Genomic DNA, 24,058 nt, shown 5'->3' on the forward strand with positions numbered 1-24,058 from the left:
ACCATACTGTATGTATATGTATATATATATATATATATATATATATATATATATATATATATATATATATATATATATATATCATGCAATACAGTTACTCACCTTCACAAGTTACACCTTTAACAAACTCCATATATATATATTATATACATATATATAAATAGTTACATTCCACCACAACAACAACCTTGTCACGTGTTGGTTTAACATTAGTTACTCACCTGTCACAAGTTACACCTAAACTATGACGTCAGTCGTATTTTTTATATTAACTTTCTATTATTTCTCGTGGTTAGAATTATTAAAAAAACTAAATGATACTTAGCGTTTTTAGCTCCATTAAAACAAAACACACAACTGTAAGTTAACAAGGATAACTGCAGCAGCCTTTAGCTAACTGCTAACTAGCTCAAACAAACTAACCATAGTAACGGTAGGGAATTCGCAATGCATGCTGGGTACTGTCATGGCGGCTCACTGCTAACTAGCTCAAACAAACTCCGTAACCACAGTAACGGAAGAATAATTCGTAATGCATGCTGGGTACTGTCATGGCGGCTGGCGCTTGAAAACGTTTCGTCGACTGTGTTTCTAGGTGTGTTGTTGTTGTCCTAACGTTTTTTAAGTAAGTTTGGTAACTTACGTTTTTGAAAACATGGCGTCCACCGCGGCAGGTAAACAGCGGATACCGAAGGTGGCGAAGGTAAGCAAAAGATAAAGAAATAAAAGCTCCCGTAGAAAAGCCATGAGCTTTTTACTTCGGCTAAGCTACATGCTAACAGACAGCTAGCGCTAAAGTTTAAAGGAGGTTACGCATGTTTGCTTTTGACCACGTGTAGATCGTTTAAATCTGTAATATCACATAAGAATATACATTAAAATGATTGTTTTTGGAGTGGTTCCGTCAGTCTGACGGAAACCGCACGAGCTCGACAACCGCTAACGTTAGCTTCCTTTCCTTCTGTAAGCTAACTGAGGGTTTGTATTGGTTATATTTGTCCAGCGTGCTGCACTTTGTTTGGGTTTTACTGTGTTTACGCTCTGATACGTTATCAAGTCAGTGCTTCCTGTTGTCTACATTATTAGGCTTTTCACCTCTGGAAACTCATTTTAAACATGTTTCTAAATGCTCGCCACTCTCTGAAGCCCACACAAACACTATTATGAATATGTAAAACAAGGTAAGCTGAATTGGCTGACATACATGCAGAATCATTAATAGTGTATGTATTATCCATAATACATGCATACATAATGCTGTCATTACACTACATATAACCCCATGAGGAGGAGTCATGCTAGTTTATTTCATACACAAACGCATGCTAAGTCCACATGGATTTATAAAGCACCTTATATATCCAAGCAAGTGTACATAACATCTTGAATTTACACATTAATTAATCACAAACGGTCATATTATGTACACATTAATTAATCACAAACGGTCATATTATGTACACCTACATTCTTTACATACGTGTATAATACTACTAAAACACACAGCCACAGTTGCATCTGAAATATTCCCAGTTTTAACATTTCTGTTAAATTCCTGTTCTTGTTTTGACTCAAACAATCAACTTAATAAGTGAGATCTTTATATTACGGGCTAAAGAAAGCAGACAGTTTCACAGGTGATGGATAGTTGGCATTAAGACATGAAGAACTCATGTTAAAGGACTTCTTCTTCTTGTGTTGCAGGTGAAGAATAAAGCTCCCGCAGAGGTTCAGATCACTGCTGAGCAGCTGCTGAGAGAAGCCAAAGAGAGGGAGCTCGAACTTCTGCCGCCGCCACCGAAACAGAAGATCACAGACGAGGAGGAGCTCAACGATTACAAACTCAAGAAGAGGAAGGTGAGTGGCTGCCTCTCATTTCCTCCACTGACGGAATTGTCTCGATTTAAATGTGCAGCGAGTAAGAGAAGAAAGTAAGAGTCTCAAATCTGACTAAAACAGTCGAGATTCTTTATTCATATTGGATTTACTTGTTAAATGCAGCATATATAGCACAAACATTTTGCCTCCTGTGAATGGAAAATTTCAGTTGGCAATTTAGCTAAGAAAACGTAGCTTAAATGTGCTGCCCTTGTGTCACGTGATTATACTGGTGTTCTAACTTTCTGTCAAACTGTTTTCTACCTTTTCTTTCAGGGGTTTGAAGACAACATCAGAAAGAATCGGACTGTCATCAGTAACTGGATCAAATACGCACAATGGGAGGAAAGCCTGAAGGAGATCCACAGGTATTCAGCCAGGAAATGATTCCCTCATAACATTCCCACACACGTCTCTGCCGTAGAGCTTTCCCTCATCGCTGCTTCCTCTGGTTTTTTTAGGGCCCGCTCCATTTACGAGCGAGCGCTGGATGTCGATCACCGCAACATCACGCTGTGGCTGAAGTACGCCGAGATGGAGATGAAGAGCCGGCAGGTCAACCACGCCCGCAACATCTGGGACCGAGCCATCACCATCCTCCCTCGAGTCAACCAGTTCTGGTACGAAGGACAGTTTGTGCTTCATTTCACATTTACAGCTCGTGTTAGGAAGTTAAACATCAAAATTCATCTCTAATATCTATTTCACATTCATGAAAACATCTCCTTCAAACTACTGGATTCATTGTAGTTTATCACCAAGACTACATTTTACAGATGACATGTGAACACATCATGATAACGTTATAATGAACCTTCAGCCAGTACTCATGTTCACTGAGCAGAGCCTGAAGGCATCAGTGTAACTGAAGTGAACCTCCGTTGGTTAGCAGTTAGCGGTGCTGCTAACGTTACTAGCTCTCCTCCTGTTGGTTAGCCGTTAGCGGTGCTGCTAACGTTACTAGCTCTCCTCCTGTTGGTTAGCCGTTAGCGATGCTGCTAACGCTACTAGCTCTCCTCCTGTTGGTCTAAACACTGATTGGTTGTTTACAATGAAACATGATCAGAGACTAGAAACGCATGTTCTACTGAGTCAGTAAAACTTTATTTACACTCTGATGGTTAACGTTAAAGTGTGGAATTATTTATTCACGTTTGACTGTGTGCGGTAAAAGGTACAAGTACACCTACATGGAGGAGATGCTGGGGAACGTGGCCGGCTGCAGGCAGGCGTTCGAGCGCTGGATGGAGTGGGAGCCCGATGAGCAGGCCTGGCACTCCTACATCAACTTTGAGCTGCGCTACAAGGAAGTGGACAAAGGCCGCACCATCTATGAGCGATATATCCTTTTTTTGTGGGTGTGAAGTGATGACAACAAAGTCAATAAATCCTCACATTAGAGAAACTGTAACCAGAGAATATTTGATGTTTTTTGCTTTAAAAACTTGCTGATAAAAAGATATTTGTTTGTCGAGTAATCAAACCTTAACTCCGCTGTACTCGTCCTCGTTCACCCCGAAGTGAAGAACTGGATCAAGTACGCTCGTTTTGAAGAGAAGCATGGCTACATCGCTCACAGCAGGAAGGTGTACGAGAGGTCGGTGGAGTTCTTCGGAGAGGACTATGTGGACGAAAACCTCTTTGTGGCCTTCGCCAAGTTTGAGGAGACGCAGAAAGAGGTTTGTGATGAACTGAACCCACCGAATGAATTCATATCAGAGCCTCAGTCCTTTGCTTTCTTGTTTTTCTGGAATATTAAAACTGTTGATGTCTTTGTCTCTTTTCAGTTTGAACGTGTTCGGGTGATCTACAAGTACGCTCTGGACCGGATCCCTAAGCACCAGGCACAGGAGCTCTTCAAGTTCTACACCATGTTCGAGAAGAAGTTCGGAGACCGGAGGGGGATCGAGGACGTCATCGTCAGCAAACGAAGGTTCCAGTATGAGGAGGAAGTCAAGGTATTTATTGTGGGAAATCAACATGTTTTTACAAAATATGTCCGGAGCTTTTGAGCGCTTCATCTTTGATTCACATGAATATTCAGATTCCTTACATTTTTGGTCTATTGAGTTATGAAGTTATTTTAAGTTAAAAAAATCTGACAAAAATGTTAAATGTTGGGTGAAATATCTAGAATCTGTTTTTATTTTCTTGATAGTTCTCAACTTTTTAAATATATCATATCGACCTGAATATGAGGTACTTTCCTGTTGAGTCTCTGTGACCAGCGGGACGAAAGAAGTTACTTCCTGTTCACGGAAAATAAGTTACTTCCTGTTCACGGAAAATAAGTTGCTTCCTGTTTACTGAAAATGTTACTTCCTGTCCTCACCACTGCCGTTTTCCCCGTCAGGCGAACCCTCACAACTACGACGCGTGGTTCGATTACCTCCGCCTGGTGGAGAACGACGCCGACCCCGACACGGTCCGGGAGGTTTACGAGAGGGCCATCGCCAACATCCCCCCCATCCAGGAGAAGAGACACTGGAAGAGATACATCTACCTGTGGATCAACTACGCTCTGTACGAAGAGCTGGAGGTCAAGGTGGGTTCGCTCGCTGCTCCTCTTCCTCACCCTTCACTTCAAGACACAGAGGAGGAAGGAATCCTGTCAATTTGTTGGAAAAGTCAAATAAGAGATTCAGTATTTATTTTAATATTATTTTTATGTAATTACAGTCCTTCTAATATGTTTGTTTCACAACGAAGTAGATTTTGATTGTAGGTTGTCCCAAACAGCTGCTGCTCTTCAATACAAATGAATTAAAAGTGTTGCTGAATAGAAGTTTCCTCATAAACTAATTAACTCCAATAAATGACGATGTCATATCAATGCTAAACTAACAATAAGCTGTGCTAATTATCTCTAAAACATTGTTATTCTTTTATTTATTCAGGATCCAGAGAAAACCAGGCAGGTGTACCAGGCCTCTCTGGACCTCATCCCACATAAAAAGGTAATTCAGATTTCAGCTTTCTCTCAAATACCTCTCTGATTCTCTTTGTCTCATAATAAAGTCAGTTAAAGTCTGAAGATTGCGATCATCTTGTGTTTTCGTTTCAGTTCACGTTCGCTAAGATCTGGCTGCTCTACGCTCAGTTTCAGATCCGGCAGAAGAACCTTCAGGGAGCCAGACGGGTCATGGTGAGACTTTCTAAAAGATATTCCTGTCGTTTAGATCAGTGATTCTCAACTGGTGGGTCGCGGACCCGTATTATTTTTAATCATATATATATATATATATATATATATATATATATATATATATATATATATATATATATATATATATATATATATATATATATATATATATATATATATATATATATATATATATATATATATATATATATATATATATATATATATATATATATATATATATATATATATATATATATATATATATATATATATATATATATATATATATATATATATATATATATATATATATATATATATATATATATATATATATATATATATATATATATATATATATATATATATATATATATATATATATATATATATATAATCGATCAACATATAATCGATCAACATTTAGTCAAAGAGAAGGTTTTATTAGAGGGTAATGTGTTCTGATAGAAGAAGATGCATTTACACTTATTTGACCATTAGTGTTTCATTCATATTAAAATAGATTTTTCAAGAGATGCCACAATAAATATCTTTATCCGGTCGGCTCCTGAGTACTAAAGTCTGTAATGTCCGGTTGAGCCCGTCTGAATAGAGACGCTCATCGTCCGGAGAATTCACAGCGAGCAGGAGAAACCGTAAGAAACCCAGACGTCCGAGGGTGAAGAAGAAGGGTGACGTAAACAAACACGGCGATAAAGTCTTAAAGCTGCATTCTCTCTAGTGTCCACCAGGGGGCGACTCCTCTGGTTGTATAGAAGTCTATGAGAAAATGACTACTTCCATTTAGAGTCACACAGACCATAAAGCAGGGGATGCTTTAGGGCGGGGCTACACTGTGATTGACAGGTCTCTAGCAGAGACGTATACAAGATGGCGATGGCAAAACAGCCAAACTCGAGGCTTAAAAACATCAGTCCACAAACCACGAGTCCACTTCTTGTATACAGTCTATGGTTGAAACCTGATTCCCTAAAGATTGTGCAGAGTTCATGTGAACATAAAACATCTGGTGAAGATGCATTAATCGTGTCTCTTTGAATACTGAAAGGCATCATGGTTTCTCTTCCTCAGGGCACAGCGATCGGTAAATGCCCGAAGAACAAGCTGCTGAAGGGCTACATCGAGCTGGAGCTGCAGCTGCGAGAGTTCGACCGCTGCAGGAAGCTGTACGAGAAATACCTGGAGTTCAGTCCGGAGAACTGCACCACCTGGATCAAGTTCTCCGAGCTGGAGACCATCCTGGGAGACGGGGAGAGGGCGCGCGCCATCTTCGAACTCGCCATCGGACAGCCGCGGCTGGACATGCCGGAGGTAACTTTTTAGTTTTTGTTTTAAGGGATATGGACTAAAGAAGTCTCGAACATTACCATTAATATTCAACTTGTGTGTGTGTCTGTCTGTTTCCAGGTGCTGTGGAAGTCCTACATTGACTTTGAGATCGAGCAGGAGGAGTTTGAAAACACCAGGAACCTTTACAAAAGGCTGCTGCAGCGCACCCAGCACGTCAAGGTGAGACCAGAGACCTGTCAGTCAAAGCATCCCCTGCTTTATGGTCTGTGTGACTCTAAATGGACCATAATGTACTAAATGAACATCATGCTGTATTGAAGAAGACTTGAAACTAGAGATTGAGACATAAACTCATGTTTACAATGTTTACTGAGGGAATAAATCAAGAGAGAAGTAGTCATTTTCTATAGACTTCTATACAACCAGAGGAGTCGCCCCCTGGTGGTCACTAGAGAGAATGCAGGTTTTAAGACTTGACGCTTTGACTTCACTTTTGAGAAGCAGAAGTTACCGCCTTATTTTCTTAATCAAACAATCGAGCGTCCAATGTGAGACGATGAACTCTGACCTCTTACCTTCCTCCTCAGGTCTGGATCAGCTACGCCAAGTACGAGCTGTCCATCAACGGCCCCGACCGGCTGCAGAAGAGCCGGCAGATCTTCGAGGAGGCCAACAAGGGCATGAGGAGCTGCGAGGAGAAGGAGGAGCGTCTGATGCTGCTGGAGTCCTGGAGGGACTTTGAGAGGGAGTTCGGCTCCGAGAGCTCGATGGACAGAGTGAGGGAGCTGATGCCCGACAAGGTGAAGAAGAGGAGGAAGCTGACGGCCGAGGACGGGGTAAGAACCGGACTATATTCTGTTCTATACTTTATTGGGTTAAACTATCAAACTGAGCACAAGCTTGATAATCAATTTACATTTTAAGTTATTAATGAAAGGAGAATGAACCTTTTCACATGAGGATTTACTGCTTTGCATCATTAACTGAATATCTTTGGACTGAGTCGGATTAAAGACGTCTTTGCACTTTAAATGAATCGGGCGTTCACCTCGGTCTCTTGTCGTGGTTCTTTCAGTCGGACGCCGGCTGGGAGGAGTACTACGACTACATCTTCCCAGAGGATGCCGCCAACCAGCCCAACCTCAAACTGCTGGCCATGGCAAAGATGTGGAAGAGGCAGCAGATGGTGGACGAGGACGAGGACAACGAAAACGGCGAAGACAACGACGAGAAAAGTCCAGAGAAATCTCCCGAGGTGGCCGAAGAGACGTCGCCGCCGCCGCCGCCCTCAGACGAACCGGCAGCTCCTCCTGAGAACGACTCAGAAAGAAACGCTGAGAACGAAACCGAAGAGGAGACGAAGGACGGCGATCGAGACGATAGCAGCAGCAGTGACAATGATGATGGAGGGAAGAAAGAGAAGGAGAGGAAGAGCGGAGAAGATAAAGAGTAGATCGACACTCGGGATTCATTTTTCTACCAATCTGTTTTTTTGTTCTTTTTTTAACAAAAACAACCAGCAGCTGGTGATGAGTCTTTATTGTACGACGTGTTCTTCTGCATTATACAAACATCTGTTCAAACTCACTCGTTGTGGTTTCTTTTCTTAAGAAAACAGAATTTACAGGAAATGAAAAGTTGATATTTGTACAGCGTGGCTCTCTGAGAGTTTGACTATGTACAATGTGTCTGTAATGTTATATATAATATTAATAATATGAGGCTGCAGAGAGCCAGTCCGCTGTTATTCGATGTCCTCTGGTCTGACAGGATGAGGCAGAGGGACGATGGACTTCTGCTCCGAGTCTCTGGACAGAGCTTTCCTCATGTCTGCAACAAGGAGACAGTCGACTTTATTTGATGTGTTGTGGAGGAACAGCGCCCTCTTCTGTTAGCTGTTATAAATACAGCAATAGAATACTGGTAATCTGCTCATTGAAAGTCATTCACGGGTCAGTTCATCAGAATACATTAAGATCTGGTGGTATTTATCCATGCAGATTTGAGATATTTCTTCTGAAACTTTAAATTCTAAAGGAGGTGAATATAATTATCTTTGCTCAAAGCTTTTAAAATAACAGAACGATGTCATTCACAGAATTCTGTTTCTTCAGTATTAGTTCGAATAAATGATCCAGAAAAACCTAGAAGAACAGGCTGGTGTAACCTGCAAATAAAACCAAATCTGCAAGGATTAATGCCACTACAAGTGAGAAAATGTTTTATAAGTTGGGTGAACTGACCCTTTAAAAAGGTTACAATTTGCCGTTTACAGTGCTTAAGAGCTAAATGTGAAAATAAAACTTTGTTTTTGCTTTCTGTCCACATCAACCTGCCCTTTTAAATTATTTTTTACATGCCAATAATGCCAACCTCTTGTTTTAGTGTCAAGAGTCTTCAGACCTACAGCAGCTTTAATGCAAGAAGATGACGTGAATATAATCTTGATTTGTTTCAGCTCCTGAGCTTCAGTTTCAACAGTTCTTGAATGCAACACAGCTTCTGGGTTTTTCGGCACACGACTCAAAGCACCTGAATGCACCACAGTGGTGGCCTTTCTATCAAAACTACTTTGCCACTCACATTTAAAGAAAAGAATAAACCTCATTGAACTGAAATGAATCTGATTTGAAATGTCTACGCGTCTCACCGTAAGCGTCTTCGTCGGGCTCTCCGTTGCTGGCCGAGTAATACTCGATCACCGTCCTGTACACGCTGTAGCCCAGACGTTTGTACATGTTCACCGCCACCTGGTTGGAGACGCGCACGAATAGATCCACAAAGAACCCGCCCTTCCTACAAGACACCGGGATGAGGAGAGGACCAGGTGATTTTCAAAGTAAAAGCATCACAACAGGGTACCTACCGTATATATGCAGCTTCTGCATAATTTAAAGTTACGAGGAACGTTAATGTTGTGATGATTCTGTCGGTCCCTGTGGACTAAAGTAGTCGTGTGTACTTCTGGGTATGACGTTGTGTACTTCTGGGTATGACGTTGTGTACTTCTGAGTGTGACGTTGTGTACTTCTGGGTATGACGTCACGTACTTCATAGTACGACGTCGTGTACTAACCTCTCTGAGATCTCTTCCAGCATCTCCATGAGTTTGGCAGCGAGGCCGAGCCTCCTGAACTCCGGGGCCACGGACAGAGCGGTGACGTGACCGTGCCACTCCTCCCGAGCCACGGATCCCTCCGCCTTCCCCATGACTGCAAGTGTTACAGAGAATGTGACATTATTGATTGTCATTAACAATACACCTATTTAAAATTGAATATATCAAAATAAAAAGAGCGAATAACATGTATACAGACGAAGACTTCAGATTAATGTGCACCAAAATTAAATGATTTATTGGTGCAGCAGCTTCACTGAGATGAAAACATCAAACGGAGCATCAACTTACTGTAGCCCATCAGTTCACCACCAGGAGCCTCGGCCACGATGAAGTACTCGGGCCAGTGAGCCAGGTACTGGAGGTAGAACGGGATCCCATACTGGAGGTCAACGGTCAAAGGAAACTACAGCCGACTGCTACATATTAATGTGTTTGCAGTTTCAATTTACGTGACAAAGATGAGCTAACGTGGTTATAGCTAATGTTCATCTTAAAGTGAAGGATACGGTTTCTGTCAGAGGGTCCAAGTTACTGTTGAATATAAACACAAACAAAGTTAATAAAAACCTTTAACGTGATCTGTTATTTATCTGTTTGAAGTCAATGCTCTCCTCTCCCATCTCTCCTCTTCCTCCCTCCTACTGTCCTCTTTTTCATTCTCCTCTTCCCTCCTACTCCTCCTGTCCTCTCCTTCATCCTCTTTCTCTATATCGCCTCCCTTTCCTCTTCATCCTCCTCCTCATCGTCCGTAATACCCGTGACGGACCAAACATCATGATTTAACGTTAAGTGGCATTTTGTCCCACACATCCTAGCTAGGTTAGCTAACTAGCATTAGTTGGCTAAACGAAAACACATTATATATTTTACTAAAGGACAGTTCGTTGTCTGATTAAATGTGTGCCGATTAGTCCGGAGGACACTAAAGATTCACACAATGTTTAAGTCGAGCATTGACCAAGTATCATTTTGTTAATAACAACGGAACTACTAAATTATCTCTATTTTTAAAGAGAGTTTGGCACAACATTCTGTGCTAATTTCGGTTAGCCTGCTAAAGCGGATGTACACCAAACACAGGATGTGCAAACTACTTGTTTGCACCAACTGGATGGTAAACATAATCTGTACGATAAAAACAGACAAAACCTCACTCACATATTGTTGAATTTAAATAAATCATCGCAGGTAAACGGTCTTAATGTTGTCATGTTAGCTCGCTGCTCTGTGTCCTTTCACCTCACGGAGGAAGAGCGACATCGGCTCAAGAAAGAAGAAAAAGAACAGCGCCCCTTGGCGGACCGGAGGTAGTACTACACCTATAACATAATAACAGGCACAAATACACTCGGTTACCAGTTTATAACTAACAAAGTCTGATAAAACAGCCCTGTAATAAATGTTTATTGTGTTTTAAAACTGTTTTTCAGTGGATTCATTCAACTTCATGGTACACACAGGTGTTTCTATTATTTTGTCCTCCACATTTATGACAATACAGATGGTGTAAATAAAAGAAACATTGAGTAAATATTCTGCATTTTCATTCCAGTTTGACCTCACTGGTAATTTACTGTCAGTTATCACCATCTGCTGTTGAAATAATGACACTTTTTCTGAAAATAAATAAAAACTGAATCACAGTGGAGGTTAGAAAACTTTATTTAAAATGGATTATTAAATCTTTATTTAATAAAGAGACCATTCTGATTTTATTTCCATGAAAATCGACTGAGGATGTGCTTTGAAAATGGTAGACAATAATTCAAAGTTAACGTGCTTTAAAATGACATAAAATATAATAAAACATAACACTAATATGATATTTTAGGCCAGATGTTAAAGGATCAGTTTACCCAAAATTACAGAAAAAACATATTTTCTCCCTAATACAGTATATATATATATATATATATATATATATATATATATATATATATATATATATATATATATATATATATATATATATATGTAGAGTTTCTGTTTGGGTCATAAACCAACAAATTGGATGATCATGGTGCAAGAGAAAAAAGTCAAGGGATCATGGGAGTTATTACAATTCATCCTGAGGTGGAGATGAACATGTGTATCTTAATTTCACGGCAATCCATCCAACAGGTGTTGAGATAGTTCACTTAAAAAACACAAAAATGTCAACCTCATGGTTTGCGCTAGAGGTAAAGTCAGTGGGGTTCATCCTCTGGGGAACATCATCCAATGGTTGCTATTGCTAAAAAAAAAGAATACAACAGGATGTGATCCATTGTTAGCCACTCTGAACAGTTGTCATAGGAACTCTTTCCTCTTTGTTTGACTCAAAGTCAAACTGACACTGAGACTTTGGGCCCTTGGGGGTTTCGGAGGCCCTCGGGAGCCCACCTACTTTTCACGAGGCTCGTCCTCAGAGTGGAAACACCCACTCAGCTCCTAAACGCAGCCCACCCCGGAGGGGTTCGGGTAAACTGACTCGAGTTCAGTTCATCAGGTGATACTCTATAAGAGGAGGAGGGGGGGGGGGGGGGGGGGTCACTTTCTGCAGGTATGAAGGCGGCGTCCTCTGACATCACCGGCTCCCATCGCTGACTGAAGCCCGAGTGGAGTGAGCTTCATTCGTTGCAAATGGAGCGTCTCCAAGTGTGGGGTTTCTTCGGCCTCATCGTCCTCACCACCGCCCAGAGCACCACGAACAGGTAAGCACACACACACACACACACACACACAGGTAAAGACACACACAGGTAAACACACACACACACAGGTAAACACACACACACAGGTAAAGACACACACAGGTAAACACACACACACACACACACACACAGGTAAAGACACACACAGGTAAAGACACACACGGGTAAACACACACACACACAGGTAAACACACACACACAGGTAAAGACACACACAGGTAAACACACACACACACACACACACAAAGACACACACGGGTAAACACACACACACACAGGTAAACTCACACACAGGTAAAGACACACACGGGTAAACACACACACACACAGGTAAACTCACACACAGGTAAACACACACACAGGTGAACACACATTTTTCATTATTTAGAGATACTAAGTCATTATTTTCAGGTACTAAGTTATTATGTTGAGAGTTTGTTTTTATGTTGAGACTTGGTCATCATTGTGACAAAGTTTGTAATTATTTTGAGACACTAACTTATTTTAACTTCCAGGATTTTCTTTTTTTCATCACAATGTCGTGAATGACCGTCCGTAGCTCCCTTGTTAGTCTAGATAATCCACAGAGTATCCCTTTTAAAACAGTCCATGCCCACCACCATGTTTCCCTCAGGACCCTCAGTGTGTCTGTGTATTTAACCTGAACGGTTTGGTTTCTCAGCCCCGACCCTCAGCCCTCCTACCTGCTGCTGGTCCCCAGAACCCTCCGTCCAGGACTCCCAACATCAGTGACCGTCACCATCCTCACGGGCTCCCCGGTCACCGTGTCCGCTCACATCGTTCATGGCAAACAGGACGTGGCCTCAAACTCTGCTACAGTGGAAGCAGGTAAAGCCTTTTGTGTACAATCAACAAAAGACTTCTGATTTAAATCACTTTGCAGAGTAATTCAACTACTTTGTTTCTGTTAAAGGTTCAACCGAGCTGCTGATTTTACCAGCTGTAAGTATGACTTTATTCTAAGTTGTTGTCCTCGTTGTGGTGCAGTGTTGTTCAGTCTGTAAAGGGTCAGAGTAATACATCTCAACAACTGTTGGATGGATTGCCTTGTTATTTTGTAAAGACGTTGATGGTCCCCAGAGAATGAACCTCAATAACTTTCCTGATCCTCTGACCTTCTAGCGCCACCATCAGGATCAGAGTTTTACTTTTGTCCAATCGTTTGGTTGAGGACCAAATACCTGCAAAAATAAATATATTCCCATCAGCCCCAGCTGTACTTTGTGTTCACTGCTAATTAGCAAATGTTAGCATGCTAACAAGCTAGGATACGTTGGTGAACATGGTCAAAATTACACCTTCTGAACATCAGCATGTTAGCATGCTAACAAGCTAGGATACTTTGGTGAACGTGGTCAAAATTACACCTTCTGAACATCAGCATGTTAGCATGCTAACGAGCTAGGATACGTTGGTGAACATGGTCAAAATTACACCTGCTGAACATCAGCATGTTAGCATGCTAACAAGCTAGGATACTTTGGTGAACGTGGTCAAAATTACACCTTCTGAACATCAGCATGTTAGCATGCTAACAAGCTAGGATACGTTGGTGAACATGGTCAAAATTACACATTCTGAACATCAGCATGTTAGCATGCTAACGAGCTAGGATACGTTGGTGAACATGGTCAAAATTACACCTTCTGAACATCAGCATGTTAGCATGCTAACAAGCTAGGATACGTTGGTGAACATGGTCAAAATTACACCTTCTGAACATCAGCATGTTAGCATGCTAACAAGCTAGGATACGTTGGTGAACATGGTCGACATTACATCTGCTGAAGATCAGCATGTTAGCATGCTAACAAGCTAAACTAAGATTAAAAAAACATCATGTTCATCCCCTTAGTTTAGCTTGTTAGCATAATGTTGACCATTTTCAGAACATTACACCTGCTGAACATCAGCATGGTAGCATGGTCATTGTGATCGTTTTAGCATTTAGCATAGCAAAGTGCAGCTTCATAAAGCTGCTAGCAAAAGTTAGTTGTACCAAAGATATTTAATGACACAGACTGTTTTAGATTTTAAGAATGACAAACATTTCTCAGAGATTAAAGACGCTGGTCGAGTGAAACCTAAATGTGCTGCAGATCCACGAGAGCGAGTCCAGCTACATGTACCCTTACAACCTGGAAGTGAAAGGTCACGTAGGCAGCGTTGAGGTTTTCTCCAACTCGACGCAGCTACACTTCGACCCCAAAGGCCACTCCACCTTCATTCAGACGGACAAAATGACCTATCGACCCGGGCAGACGGTGAGGATCAGAGTGGTCTCCATCCTCCCCGACGGGAAGCCCTTCACCAGCCCGGTGAACGTCACCATCAGGGTGAGTCTGGATGTTTTTAATGCAACTTACACCAGTCTGCCTGTCTGACTGCCGTACAATTATGAATTTAAAGGAACAGTTCACCCTAAAAATGAAACATGTAGCAGCATGGACTTTACACTACGGACATTTATCAACACAAACAAACGTGTGAAATCATCATTCTAGCATCAACATCACTGTCAATTTATCTTATTTATTTTATATTATATGGCATTTTGTTCAGCTATTATTTATCTGTGTTATTTAGTTTAACAAATGGCAGAAAATATCTATGAAATAACAGCAAGTTGTTCAAAAGCATATCCAAAAACTTCTGTTAGCCAACAGGATTATGTGACATTATTCACATGCAAACTTCAGATTTGTGGGCGAACTGCTCCTTTAAAGACATCATCAGTATTCTGTTGGTTTAATCGACCGCTACTCTTAATCAGCATTGTACCTGATCCAGGATCCCAGGGGGACCCGGCTCAGACAGTGGCTGTCTCTGGATGGCGTCCTCGGGGTTGTGTCCAAAGAGTACGAGCTGTCTGAACACCCTCCGCTGGGTGAATGGACCATCGGCACTACAGTCGGCGTAAGTCTGCTCCATCTCACCAAACAGGTGCAATCGAAAAGGACTAAAAGTCGACAGATACAGAGGCTTTAATGTGCACCACACACTATAAAAACAATACGATGTTTCTGCACAACAGTGTGTAAAAAGGTTTGTACTGGAGGTGGCACCAGAGTAAAGATCATGTTGTTATTTCAATGAAATGTGTGTGTTTTTATAGAGTGTTTCAACCGAGAAGCATTTCACCGTGGCTCATTACAGTACGTACCTTTCCTCTTCCTCTACTCAACGTCCTCTTTGTTTCGCACAGTTAAAGTCGGATGATTGTTGCTTTTTAATCTGACTTGTCTATGCATGAATGTCTGTCTGGTTGCAGCGCTGCCGAGGTTTGAAGTTGTGATAGAAGCTCCGCGGGTCGTCTTTCATGAAGACCCTCTGTGGTTCTCCGTCATGGCAAAGTGAGAACTTTTTGCCTGCGCGTTACGTTATTCAACACAGTTTGAAGTACTTTATATATTTACGTGTTTGTGTTTTTTCATCCTCAGGTACATGTACGGGATGCCTGTTCACGGATACATCAATGTCACGTACCTCCATAGGTTCCATGGTGTTGAAGAGGCTTATGATGAACGTAGAGAGGTGGGTCGTTGTATTTAAAGAGCTGATTATAATCTGATTACACCCCAAAAAAATAATGGTGTTAAAATGATCTTGAGATGAAGAGTCACAGAATAAACCACATCATCATGAATTTAAGTCATATAATCATGTTACCTGCTCTTTTCACTGTAAATGTTAGTTTTGGATTTTGTCCAAATTGCATCCAGTGTTTTCAGAGGAGTTTATTAAAGTAATTTATTCAGTAAAAGTTATTGCGTATTTAAGGATTTACAAAAAAAAAAGCATTTTATATCAGTGTAAATAAAATACTTCGGTCTGTTGGTCGGACAAAATAAGAATTAATAAGGCATCACTTTGACATCTTGTAAACTGAGATCGATATTTATCATATTTTTTACTTTTCAAACTAAACAATCAATCAACTAACGAGTCCAATCAACATACTAACGGATGAATATCTGCTTTAGATCGACGGCAACACGGACTTCATGTTTATCTTTCCCAACTACGACTACCACGAGATGAGCAGAAGAGCTCTGGACATGCACTATTATGACGAATCCATGCGCGAGGAGTGTTTAATGATTGTGGTTCATGTGACTGATCACATCACAGGTAATCCGTTTTTACACTTCTGTATTGATGAGTCTGCGAGCATAATGAAGTCATGTGCTCTGTATTGTTCCTGGGAGTTCAGGGAGATTTTACATTCAACGATGTGAATATTTCACAGGTTTATTCCAGAGCGTTTTAGCTTCAATATATTTAAATTGTACTACTTTTATGCAGAACCGACCCTGGTAAATTTGGTGCCAGTTCTGACGAGTGAAGCCAAAGCTTCACGTGTTAAAGCTGCATTCTCTCTAGTGTCCACCAGGGGGCGACTCCTCTGGTTGTATAGAAGTCTATAGAAAATGACTCTACTTCTCTCTTGATTTATTCCCTCAGTAAACATTGTAAACATGAGTTTATGTCTCAATCTCTAGTTTCAAGTCTTCTTCAATACAGCATGATGTTCATTTAGTACATGATGGTTTACGTATAGTGGTTTTTACGTGGCTAACTATGTGAAACCTTTGCTGTTTGGTTAGGTTTAGGTAGAGATCGTGGTTTAATTACTGACGCCACGAGAAGTATTACTGATGCTTTTCATGTTCCAGGTCTCACATATAACAGTACAGCAAAGGTGTCTGTGGCAAAGTACAGATATACAATTTCCTTTGATGGCTACCCCAAAATATTGAGGCCGACTCTGAACTTCGCCGCCACGGTAAGGAAAGCAAATCTTTTTGTGTAGTTTTAATCTCTTTTGTTTGATTTTATACTTTTTATACTTTTCCATTCCTATTTCTCATTAAATATAATTTTCTTTATGAAGTAAAAGGTACTAAAGTGTCAAATTAACTATTTGCTAACCAACATTTATAACAGTCAAAACTGGTGTTTTACAATAACAAATACTACGATAAGCAACACAACTAGTTCTCATTACAAAGTGTTAAAAGGTGTGGTCAACATATTGACTTGTCTTGATTTTGTAGCTGAAAATATCAACGTACAACGATCAGCCGCTGTCACCGGAGGATCAGGGAAAGCTGGTTCGTGTGTCAGTGATGCAACAAAACACAAGTCCGTGGAGTTGGAACTTTAAAGAAAGAGAAAACTGGCCTGGTCGATCTAACATGTCGGTCACTTGGGGAGTTGGGAGTCCTCAGCCGGAGCAGATGCTTTCTGAAGAAACGGAGGTTCCTGTCCCTGCAGACGGACGCATACCCCTCAACATCCGGGTCATGGACGAAACGGAAACACTCACCATCGACGTAAGATGAACATTTTCTCACATTAAAACTCGGCCTTCATTTTGACCGTCACTGTTGAGCGACGCAATGCTAAAACAGAAACAGAGAAAGAACTCTCAGCTCGAAAACAAAAGTGAAAGAATTGTGGATTTTAATGCAGCAGATCAATTGCTGGAATGTTTTTTTAATCAGTGCACAGCTGAAAATACAATGTTGTCTGCAGGTAAACATACAGTTTAACGTGAAAAATTGTTTCCAATTGTACAAAAAAATAGCATTTCATTCAAATTGCATCGTTATTTTTGTTAAACTTTATATTATTCAGAAATAACAGACCATAAAAAAACAGACTTGAAATAAAACCGTCAATTTTTGAATCGGTAGCAGCGGTCCAACGACGCGGCTTCCTTATTACGGTACATTCATGTCTGTGCCATGATGCACCATGGACATTACAAGCTAAGGCTTACGTTCATATGAATATTTATTGTGGAATTTGAACACAGTGCTCATGTTTTGGTTCAATTGAAATATAAAGTGGTGTATCATCTGCGTAGAAGGGAAACAAAAAGCGACTGTTTCCAGATTTCCAGAGCCAATTGATGTCAATCAAAGTGATTTCTAATTGATTGGGATCAGTTTTATAAAAACCCATTCATTCCCAATCGTTTGCTTATTGTAACCCATTTTAAGGTCAGGTTAATGTGCAGCTGCTGTAAAAGTCCTCTGTAGAGTCGTTCACCACTCTGGAGGTCTTATTCAACAACATGTGTCCCTTTTTGCACCAGGAGAGAAGACTTTTTCAAATAATGATCTGTTTTTTTGTTATCAGGCTTATTTTGAGGACAGCCATGACACTCTGCAACTCTATAGAAGCTACAGATCGCCCAGTCACTCCTACCTGCAGATCCAGAAACCCTCCGGTCCTCTCGAGGTAATCACGAAGAGCAGAGTAACTTCTGTGTCGCACGGTTTTATCTGGTAGGATTGTGGGAATGCTGCTGGTGACGAAGCAGTAACAACAGGAAGTACATTCACTTCAATGATATTAAGCATGTTATATCACAACGCCGTCTTCCTTCAGGCCGGTTCCCCCGTCCTGCTGCACGTTGAGAGGAACTTTCCAATGACTGAGATCCACTATGTGGTGAGTTTATATCAGTAAATGTTGTTGTTATACAACTTTAGAAAGTCACAATATGTCTGTCAACTTGTTTTGGAGTCTGCCTGCCCCCTGGTGGCCAAAGAAATACACACGACTGCAGCTTTAATTATACAATGTACAAAAAGGAAGAAGCGCTCACGTCTCTTCTTCTGTGTGAAGGTGAAGTCCAGAGGCCAGGTGGTGGCTGCTGGGAGACGCATGGCAGGAGATCTCTCTCTGGTCCCAGAAGCCACCTGGGCTCCTCTGGCCTGCATCATCGTCTACTGTGTGCATCCCAGCGGCGAGATCGTCAACGACGTGCTGCTGCTACCCATGACCCACACTTTACAAAACAAGGTGAGTTATTGTCTTTTTTTCAATTGTTTTGCTGGATTAAAAAAAGCGTGATTTTGAGTATTGTGAGTATGTTATGAGTGCGGTGGAGCTAATGCCAATTACCTTTGTAGCATCATCCTAGTTGGTTTTCCTAAAGCGCGAGACAATCAGAAGCTTGTGAAATGTTTGAAGAAAGTCAAATTTGCCAGAGCGAGACCCTCAGAGAGTCAGAACCGTTGTTGTATTCATGGAATAAACTGTAGTCACTAAATGGATCGCAAAATACGTCATGCCATCAGAATTTGGTCTTCTAACTTACAGTCTATGTCATGAACTGAACAATGTCCTCGTCAACACAAACAACCTGGGAAACCTACGTTGTTCGATTCAGTATTGCGGTTGTCAGTGACCGGGTGTGATGGTGCGCGGTCGACAGGTGTCTCTGAGCTGGAGCGACGCCACGAGAAGGCCGGGCGAGGAGGTCACGCTGAGGGTCACGGTGGCGGAGCCCGCCGCTCTGGTCGGAATCCTGGTGGTCGACAAGGCGACCGAGTGGAAGGGATCGTACAATGACATCACCGAGGCGAGGGTAAGACACGGCGCTCGTTCACATCCCCCGAGTAAAGCGGCTCGCTGTGACTTCAGTCTGACCGAAGAGATGGATGCTGAAGCTTTGGGTCACATGTTTCCTGTTGATTGTCTCCTAACCTGCTTTATCAGTCACGTGTCCGTTATTCCCAAAGCTCCTCTCCGGTTTTACATTTTCCAACAGTTCTCCATATCCACTCATATTTCTCCTAACAGGTATTTCTATGAAACCCAACCCCCCCGCCCCCCCCGTATCGGTTCACCGTGAACAATAAGAACTCTTTCCCGGTTCTCTGTGTTGCCCTTTGTGAGCCGCTCTGAGGAGGATTGGTGTTGCTTTCACAGGTGGTGAAGGAGATGAAGGATAACGGCGTCGTCGTGGCCGACGCCTACTCTGACAGGATGACAATGGGAGATCCATACTCCGTCTTCAAGGTTCGCCTCCCCAGAGACACATCACATGTATTGTATTGGCGTCCTGTGTAGGGGCAGTATCATCCTTCTATCTCACTTAAAGTCGAATTTGACTTGGTCAATGGTGCGTAACAATAAACAATGAACACAATGCAACAATCAACATATTAAAATGTACAAAAACTAAATGTAGGTGTAATGATCGCTGTTTAAATGATCTGCCCTGCATTACTGTATGCATGCTGGTACACAGAAATATTAGTTGTGACTCAATGTGGTCACGATTTCCATCAACTTCAGACGCAGCAATCGTGTTTTCTGGGTCTGACGATGGAAGTATCAGTGTCTTGCTTCTTTATCATCTCTGTTGAGAGTTCGCACATGCTCAGTGCGGACCGGGCAGCGAGTGACATGTGTTGTTGTTGTTCCGAGCATAAATGAGCCGATATCGTAACTTGTTACGTATCGGAGGCGTTTACACGTTCTAGTGTCGGAGCAACTCCACCATTTTATTTGATTTACGCATGGTGGGTCAGAACACGTATCTGAGACAAACACAACAGGTTTAACTGGTAATGTGATTACCATAGTACGCTTTCCAGCTCAACATTTGAGTGAAATGTGCATTTCTTTGTGCAGAAATGTGATCTTGTGGCATTGACGGATGCCAGTTTACACGAGATGAACAGTCCACCTGGGCCTGCATTTCGTAAGTTGTAAAACAACCTACGTTGATCACATTCTTGCCTCTTCGTTACTGAAACAACTGACAATCATCTTCAAACAGCAGGGGAGGGAATACATGAAATGACCCAGACAGACGGTGCACGTATGGAGCCACGAGAGCGCCGGGACTTCCCAGAGACCTGGATATGGACGGACACCAACACAAGGTAGCGCTTCAGAAACGTTCCTGTATGTCGATGGAGAAGATGAAAGTGTATTTCTGGCTTTGGAGAGTAACCATGGTGCAAAGACGTTGTGATTTTAGACTTTAAAAGGATGGAAGCTGGCTAGAGCTGAGGTGACAGCTCAAAGTAAACAGCAAAGGAACTAAAGCTGACATGTCCGCCTGTTCTTCGCAGTAATTCAGAAACAGAGATAACTCTGACTGTACCAGACAGCATCACGACCTGGACAGCCACCGCCTTCGTCCTGTCGGAGAACCTCGGCCTCGGCATCGTGGAGAAGCCTGCAGAGGTATCACGTCGCTTCTGTAAAACCACCGGACTGTCTCCTTTCTTCTCCATTGCTTTGACGTTTGATGTCTGTGTTCCAGTATTATTTCACTCTTCTCGCCGGTGACTGAAAGCAGCGCGAGACCCTTTGACTTCTTGGATCACACGTCGTTCTGCTGTCAGCATTAGCTTTGTGTGTGTCGTGCTTAGATGAGACTGTGCAACGTTTCCATGTGATCCCCCTGCAGCTCAAAGTGTTCAAGGAGTTCTTCCTGCTCTTGAACCTCCCGGCCTACATCATCCGAGGAGAGGAGCTGTTGCTGGAGATCGTTCTGTTCAACTCCCTCCCACAGCAGCTGGAGGTCAGTGAGCTGGGCTGTGTTTGCAGGTCATATCCGCTTTAAATCTGTTGACGAATGGATTTATATTTCACGGTGAACCAGCAGGTGTTGGATTGCATGCTTTTGGAGTGGATGTGGGTCACAGGGTTGGTGCTGTTGTCTCAGGCGTCAGGTTGCTGTAATCTAACGTGGCATCAGTGGTTTTTACTTATTATACAACTCTGTTGTCACCTCTGAGGACTTTCAATCCTTCAACACATAAAGCTTCTAAAAAGAGTTCAACGACTTCCAAGAAAGCTAGAATCTGCGTTTTAATTTGATATATTCGGTTTCAACAACATGCTTCTTTCCTTTCCAGCCTCTTTGTACTGCCAGACCTCTGCTTCATGGCGTCTGGGTTACATTCTGCTGCTCTTTGTTGTCAGGTCACGATAATCGTTGTGGAGAGCGAAACCTTTGAGTTCGTCCTCTCGGACAATGAGGAGCTCTTCATGCCCGGTGTTCTCACGGTGCCCGTGGGGAGTCGGAGCGGAGAATCCGTCCTCGTTCCCATCAAGCCGCTGAAGCTCGGAGACATCGACATCGTGGTGAAAGCCAAATGGTCCGCTGGGATGGACGTGGTCCGCAGGACGGTGCTCGTCAAGGTGAGGATCACAGAAGCACGGCGGTTTGAGCAATGCGGCTACAAGGTACCATCTCACATTACTCTGTTTCATGAATAATAACAAGAATAACAATAAAATAAGAACTCTCTCTGGTATCACACAACAACAAGACGACAAGATAGAACTTTATTAACGGCAGTTGCAGAAAATGTGCAAATAAGAACTAAATATGAACAACAATAGATTATCAATAAGATACACAATCTTCCTTATCATTCTTGTGTTCTTATCGTATAACTTACCACAACAAGTGAAAGGGTGTCATTTAGAATTTTCGATGGTTTACGGACTTCAGAGCGGTTGAAGTTATTTTGGGGAGCCTTGTAGACCAGCTGCTACAACAAAGAAAACAACAACATCTGGATCTGCCAATCTGGATCATCAATGATCAGCAATCGGGGATCTCTAAGAGTCATATTTGCTCCCTTTATGGTCCGCTGCAGCCTACTTGTAACTCAAAGAACTCGTGATGTGGAGTCTTGTCATCAGACTGTTTGTTGGTCACGACCCTCGTCTGCTGCTCCACTGTAACCAGAGGAACCCTGATCTTGTTTTGCAGCTCTGCCTTTTAAACATGACTCACCACGTTTGTTTGTGCGTCCTGCAGGCCGAGGGACTCGAGCGGTCCTTCTCCGCCTCGCTGCTCTTTGAGCTTTCTGACTCGAGGGTTTCCAGAGAGGTCGGGTTCAGCGTCCCGGCAGACGTCGTGGACGGCAGCGCGAGAGCCTCGGTGACGGCTGTCGGTACGTAGACGCGTCCAACAACCAAGTGATGCACAAGCTGCCGGGAAATACAAACTAAGAACAACAAGAACAACAAAAAGACATTTGATTCTAACTGATAACAAGATGTACTTCATGAAACTAATAGTGACGAACAAATAGTCTAAAAGCATCAGCAGCTTGATGAAGGATCGATAAACGAAAAAAACAAAGATCTGAAGACGAGTCTGAGATCGTCCCATCGACGATCATCTTACGTTGCTCTTATTACTCATCGCTCACTGACTCCGCCCCCACGGTCGTTGCCGTGGCGCTGAGGTCAGTAAACACTAACTCTTCTCCCTCGTCGTGTCTTGATTTGTCTGGTTTCCGTGCTGACGAAGGCGACATCCTCGGCCCGTCCATCAGCGGCCTGGACTCCCTGATCCTGATGCCTTCCGGCTGCGGGGAACAGAACATGATCAACTTTGCCCCGAACGTCTACGTTCTGCAGTATCTGAGCGCCGTGGGACAGGCGGACCAGGAGACCGCGGAGAGAGCCGTGGAGTTCATGATGAAGGGTAAACCGTTACATCACAGTCACACATTCACAACAAGCACCAGAAGAGTGTTCAACAGCTGACTCAGCAGCACGATCTGTGGTGAAGCAGAAGATGACCTCCCTCTGGTCTCTGCTGTCCCTCCCTCCAGGTTATGAGCGAGAGCTGACCTATCAGAGAGCAGACGGCTCCTTCAGCGCCTTCGGAGACCACGACGCGTCTGGGAGCACCTGGTGTGGCTTTAAAGTATTTTACAGACAAAGAAGACGAGTGGCCCTCAACAAAAGCACTGACCAAACAAAACAAACCGTCTCCGCAGGCTCACGGCGTTCGTGCTGAGGTGTTTCCTGCAGGCGCGGCCGTTCGTCGCCATCGACGCCGTCGTGCTGCAGAGAGCGGCGGTCTGGCTGGCGGCCCAGCAGGGGGCCGACGGGAGATCGGAGGAGCGCGGCGACGTCATCCACACCGAGCTCCTGGGAGGCCTGGACGGCCCCGTGTCCCTCACCGCCTACGTCCTCATCGCCCTGCTGCAAGACACCGACATCACGGTGAAACCTTAGTCACAGCACCTTTCATACAGTTTAGTTTACTTACTTCTTTATTTATTCCTCATCTGTGTGTGTGTTGCACCTGTAGGTGGGTTA

General features: G+C 42.7%; 3 protein-coding genes across 3 annotated transcripts in view; 2 read left to right on the plus strand and 1 right to left on the minus strand.

Moving 5' to 3' along the window:
• Window positions 1-556: 556 nt before the first annotated feature.
• Window positions 557-7,808, plus strand: crnkl1 (crooked neck pre-mRNA splicing factor 1). The gene is made up of 14 exons (XM_079290751.1): window positions 557-703; window positions 1,705-1,857; window positions 2,155-2,246; window positions 2,340-2,498; window positions 3,053-3,219; window positions 3,379-3,557; window positions 3,666-3,836; window positions 4,232-4,423; window positions 4,776-4,835; window positions 4,943-5,023; window positions 6,119-6,358; window positions 6,455-6,556; window positions 6,925-7,173; window positions 7,413-7,808. Exons 1-14 carry the CDS (start codon window positions 656-658, stop codon window positions 7,788-7,790), a joined length of 2,271 nt encoding a protein of 756 aa, XP_079146877.1. The 5' UTR covers window positions 557-655; the 3' UTR covers window positions 7,791-7,808.
• Window positions 7,809-8,026: 218 nt separating this feature from the next.
• On the minus strand, window positions 8,027-10,717 carry naa20 (N-alpha-acetyltransferase 20, NatB catalytic subunit). Its single transcript, XM_079290753.1, has 6 exons — window positions 10,617-10,717; window positions 9,965-9,989; window positions 9,747-9,837; window positions 9,414-9,549; window positions 8,988-9,133; window positions 8,027-8,167 (listed from the first exon to the last, which is right to left on the minus strand). Exons 1-6 carry the CDS (start codon window positions 10,667-10,669, stop codon window positions 8,082-8,084), a joined length of 537 nt encoding a protein of 178 aa, XP_079146879.1. The 5' UTR covers window positions 10,670-10,717; the 3' UTR covers window positions 8,027-8,081.
• Window positions 10,718-12,080: 1,363 nt separating this feature from the next.
• Window positions 12,081-24,058, plus strand: part of cd109 (CD109 molecule) — a gene marked incomplete at both ends in the record, with an annotated part of 16,368 nt that continues 4,390 nt past the window's right edge. Inside the window, 23 exons of the mRNA XM_079290288.1 lie at window positions 12,081-12,151; window positions 12,834-13,000; window positions 13,086-13,114; window positions 14,272-14,508; window positions 14,963-15,088; window positions 15,288-15,327; window positions 15,444-15,525; window positions 15,613-15,706; window positions 17,230-17,508; window positions 18,320-18,421; window positions 18,572-18,634; window positions 18,812-18,988; window positions 19,404-19,556; window positions 19,901-19,990; window positions 20,609-20,678; window positions 20,760-20,862; window positions 21,055-21,169; window positions 21,396-21,509; window positions 21,914-22,132; window positions 22,761-22,896; window positions 23,259-23,435; window positions 23,566-23,647; window positions 23,734-23,962. Coding sequence (XP_079146414.1) covers window positions 12,081-12,151; window positions 12,834-13,000; window positions 13,086-13,114; window positions 14,272-14,508; window positions 14,963-15,088; window positions 15,288-15,327; window positions 15,444-15,525; window positions 15,613-15,706; window positions 17,230-17,508; window positions 18,320-18,421; window positions 18,572-18,634; window positions 18,812-18,988; window positions 19,404-19,556; window positions 19,901-19,990; window positions 20,609-20,678; window positions 20,760-20,862; window positions 21,055-21,169; window positions 21,396-21,509; window positions 21,914-22,132; window positions 22,761-22,896; window positions 23,259-23,435; window positions 23,566-23,647; window positions 23,734-23,962 — 2,955 coding nt within the window. The remainder of the gene's footprint in view (window positions 12,152-12,833; window positions 13,001-13,085; window positions 13,115-14,271; window positions 14,509-14,962; window positions 15,089-15,287; window positions 15,328-15,443; window positions 15,526-15,612; window positions 15,707-17,229; window positions 17,509-18,319; window positions 18,422-18,571; window positions 18,635-18,811; window positions 18,989-19,403; window positions 19,557-19,900; window positions 19,991-20,608; window positions 20,679-20,759; window positions 20,863-21,054; window positions 21,170-21,395; window positions 21,510-21,913; window positions 22,133-22,760; window positions 22,897-23,258; window positions 23,436-23,565; window positions 23,648-23,733; window positions 23,963-24,058) is intronic.

This window comes from Melanostigma gelatinosum (genome assembly GCF_949748355.1).
Source record: "Melanostigma gelatinosum genome assembly, chromosome: 19".
Lineage (NCBI taxonomy): Eukaryota > Metazoa > Chordata > Actinopteri > Perciformes > Zoarcidae > Melanostigma > Melanostigma gelatinosum.

Coding starts and splice junctions, on each gene's coding strand:
- naa20 (XM_079290753.1), bottom strand. CDS start 10,669: ATGACAACATTAAGACCGTTTACCTGCGATGATTTATTTAAATTCAAC. Junction 9,838..9,964: donor TGGACCCTCTGACAGAAACC/GTATCCTTCACT, acceptor GTTGACCTCCAG/TATGGGATCCCGTTCTACCT. Junction 8,168..8,987: donor GCCCGACGAAGACGCTTACG/GTGAGACGCGTA, acceptor TCCTTGTTGCAG/ACATGAGGAAAGCTCTGTCC.
- crnkl1 (XM_079290751.1), top strand. CDS start 656: ATGGCGTCCACCGCGGCAGGTAAACAGCGGATACCGAAGGTGGCGAAG. Junction 704..1,704: donor GGATACCGAAGGTGGCGAAG/GTAAGCAAAAGA, acceptor CTTGTGTTGCAG/GTGAAGAATAAAGCTCCCGC. Junction 6,359..6,454: donor CGCGGCTGGACATGCCGGAG/GTAACTTTTTAG, acceptor GTCTGTTTCCAG/GTGCTGTGGAAGTCCTACAT.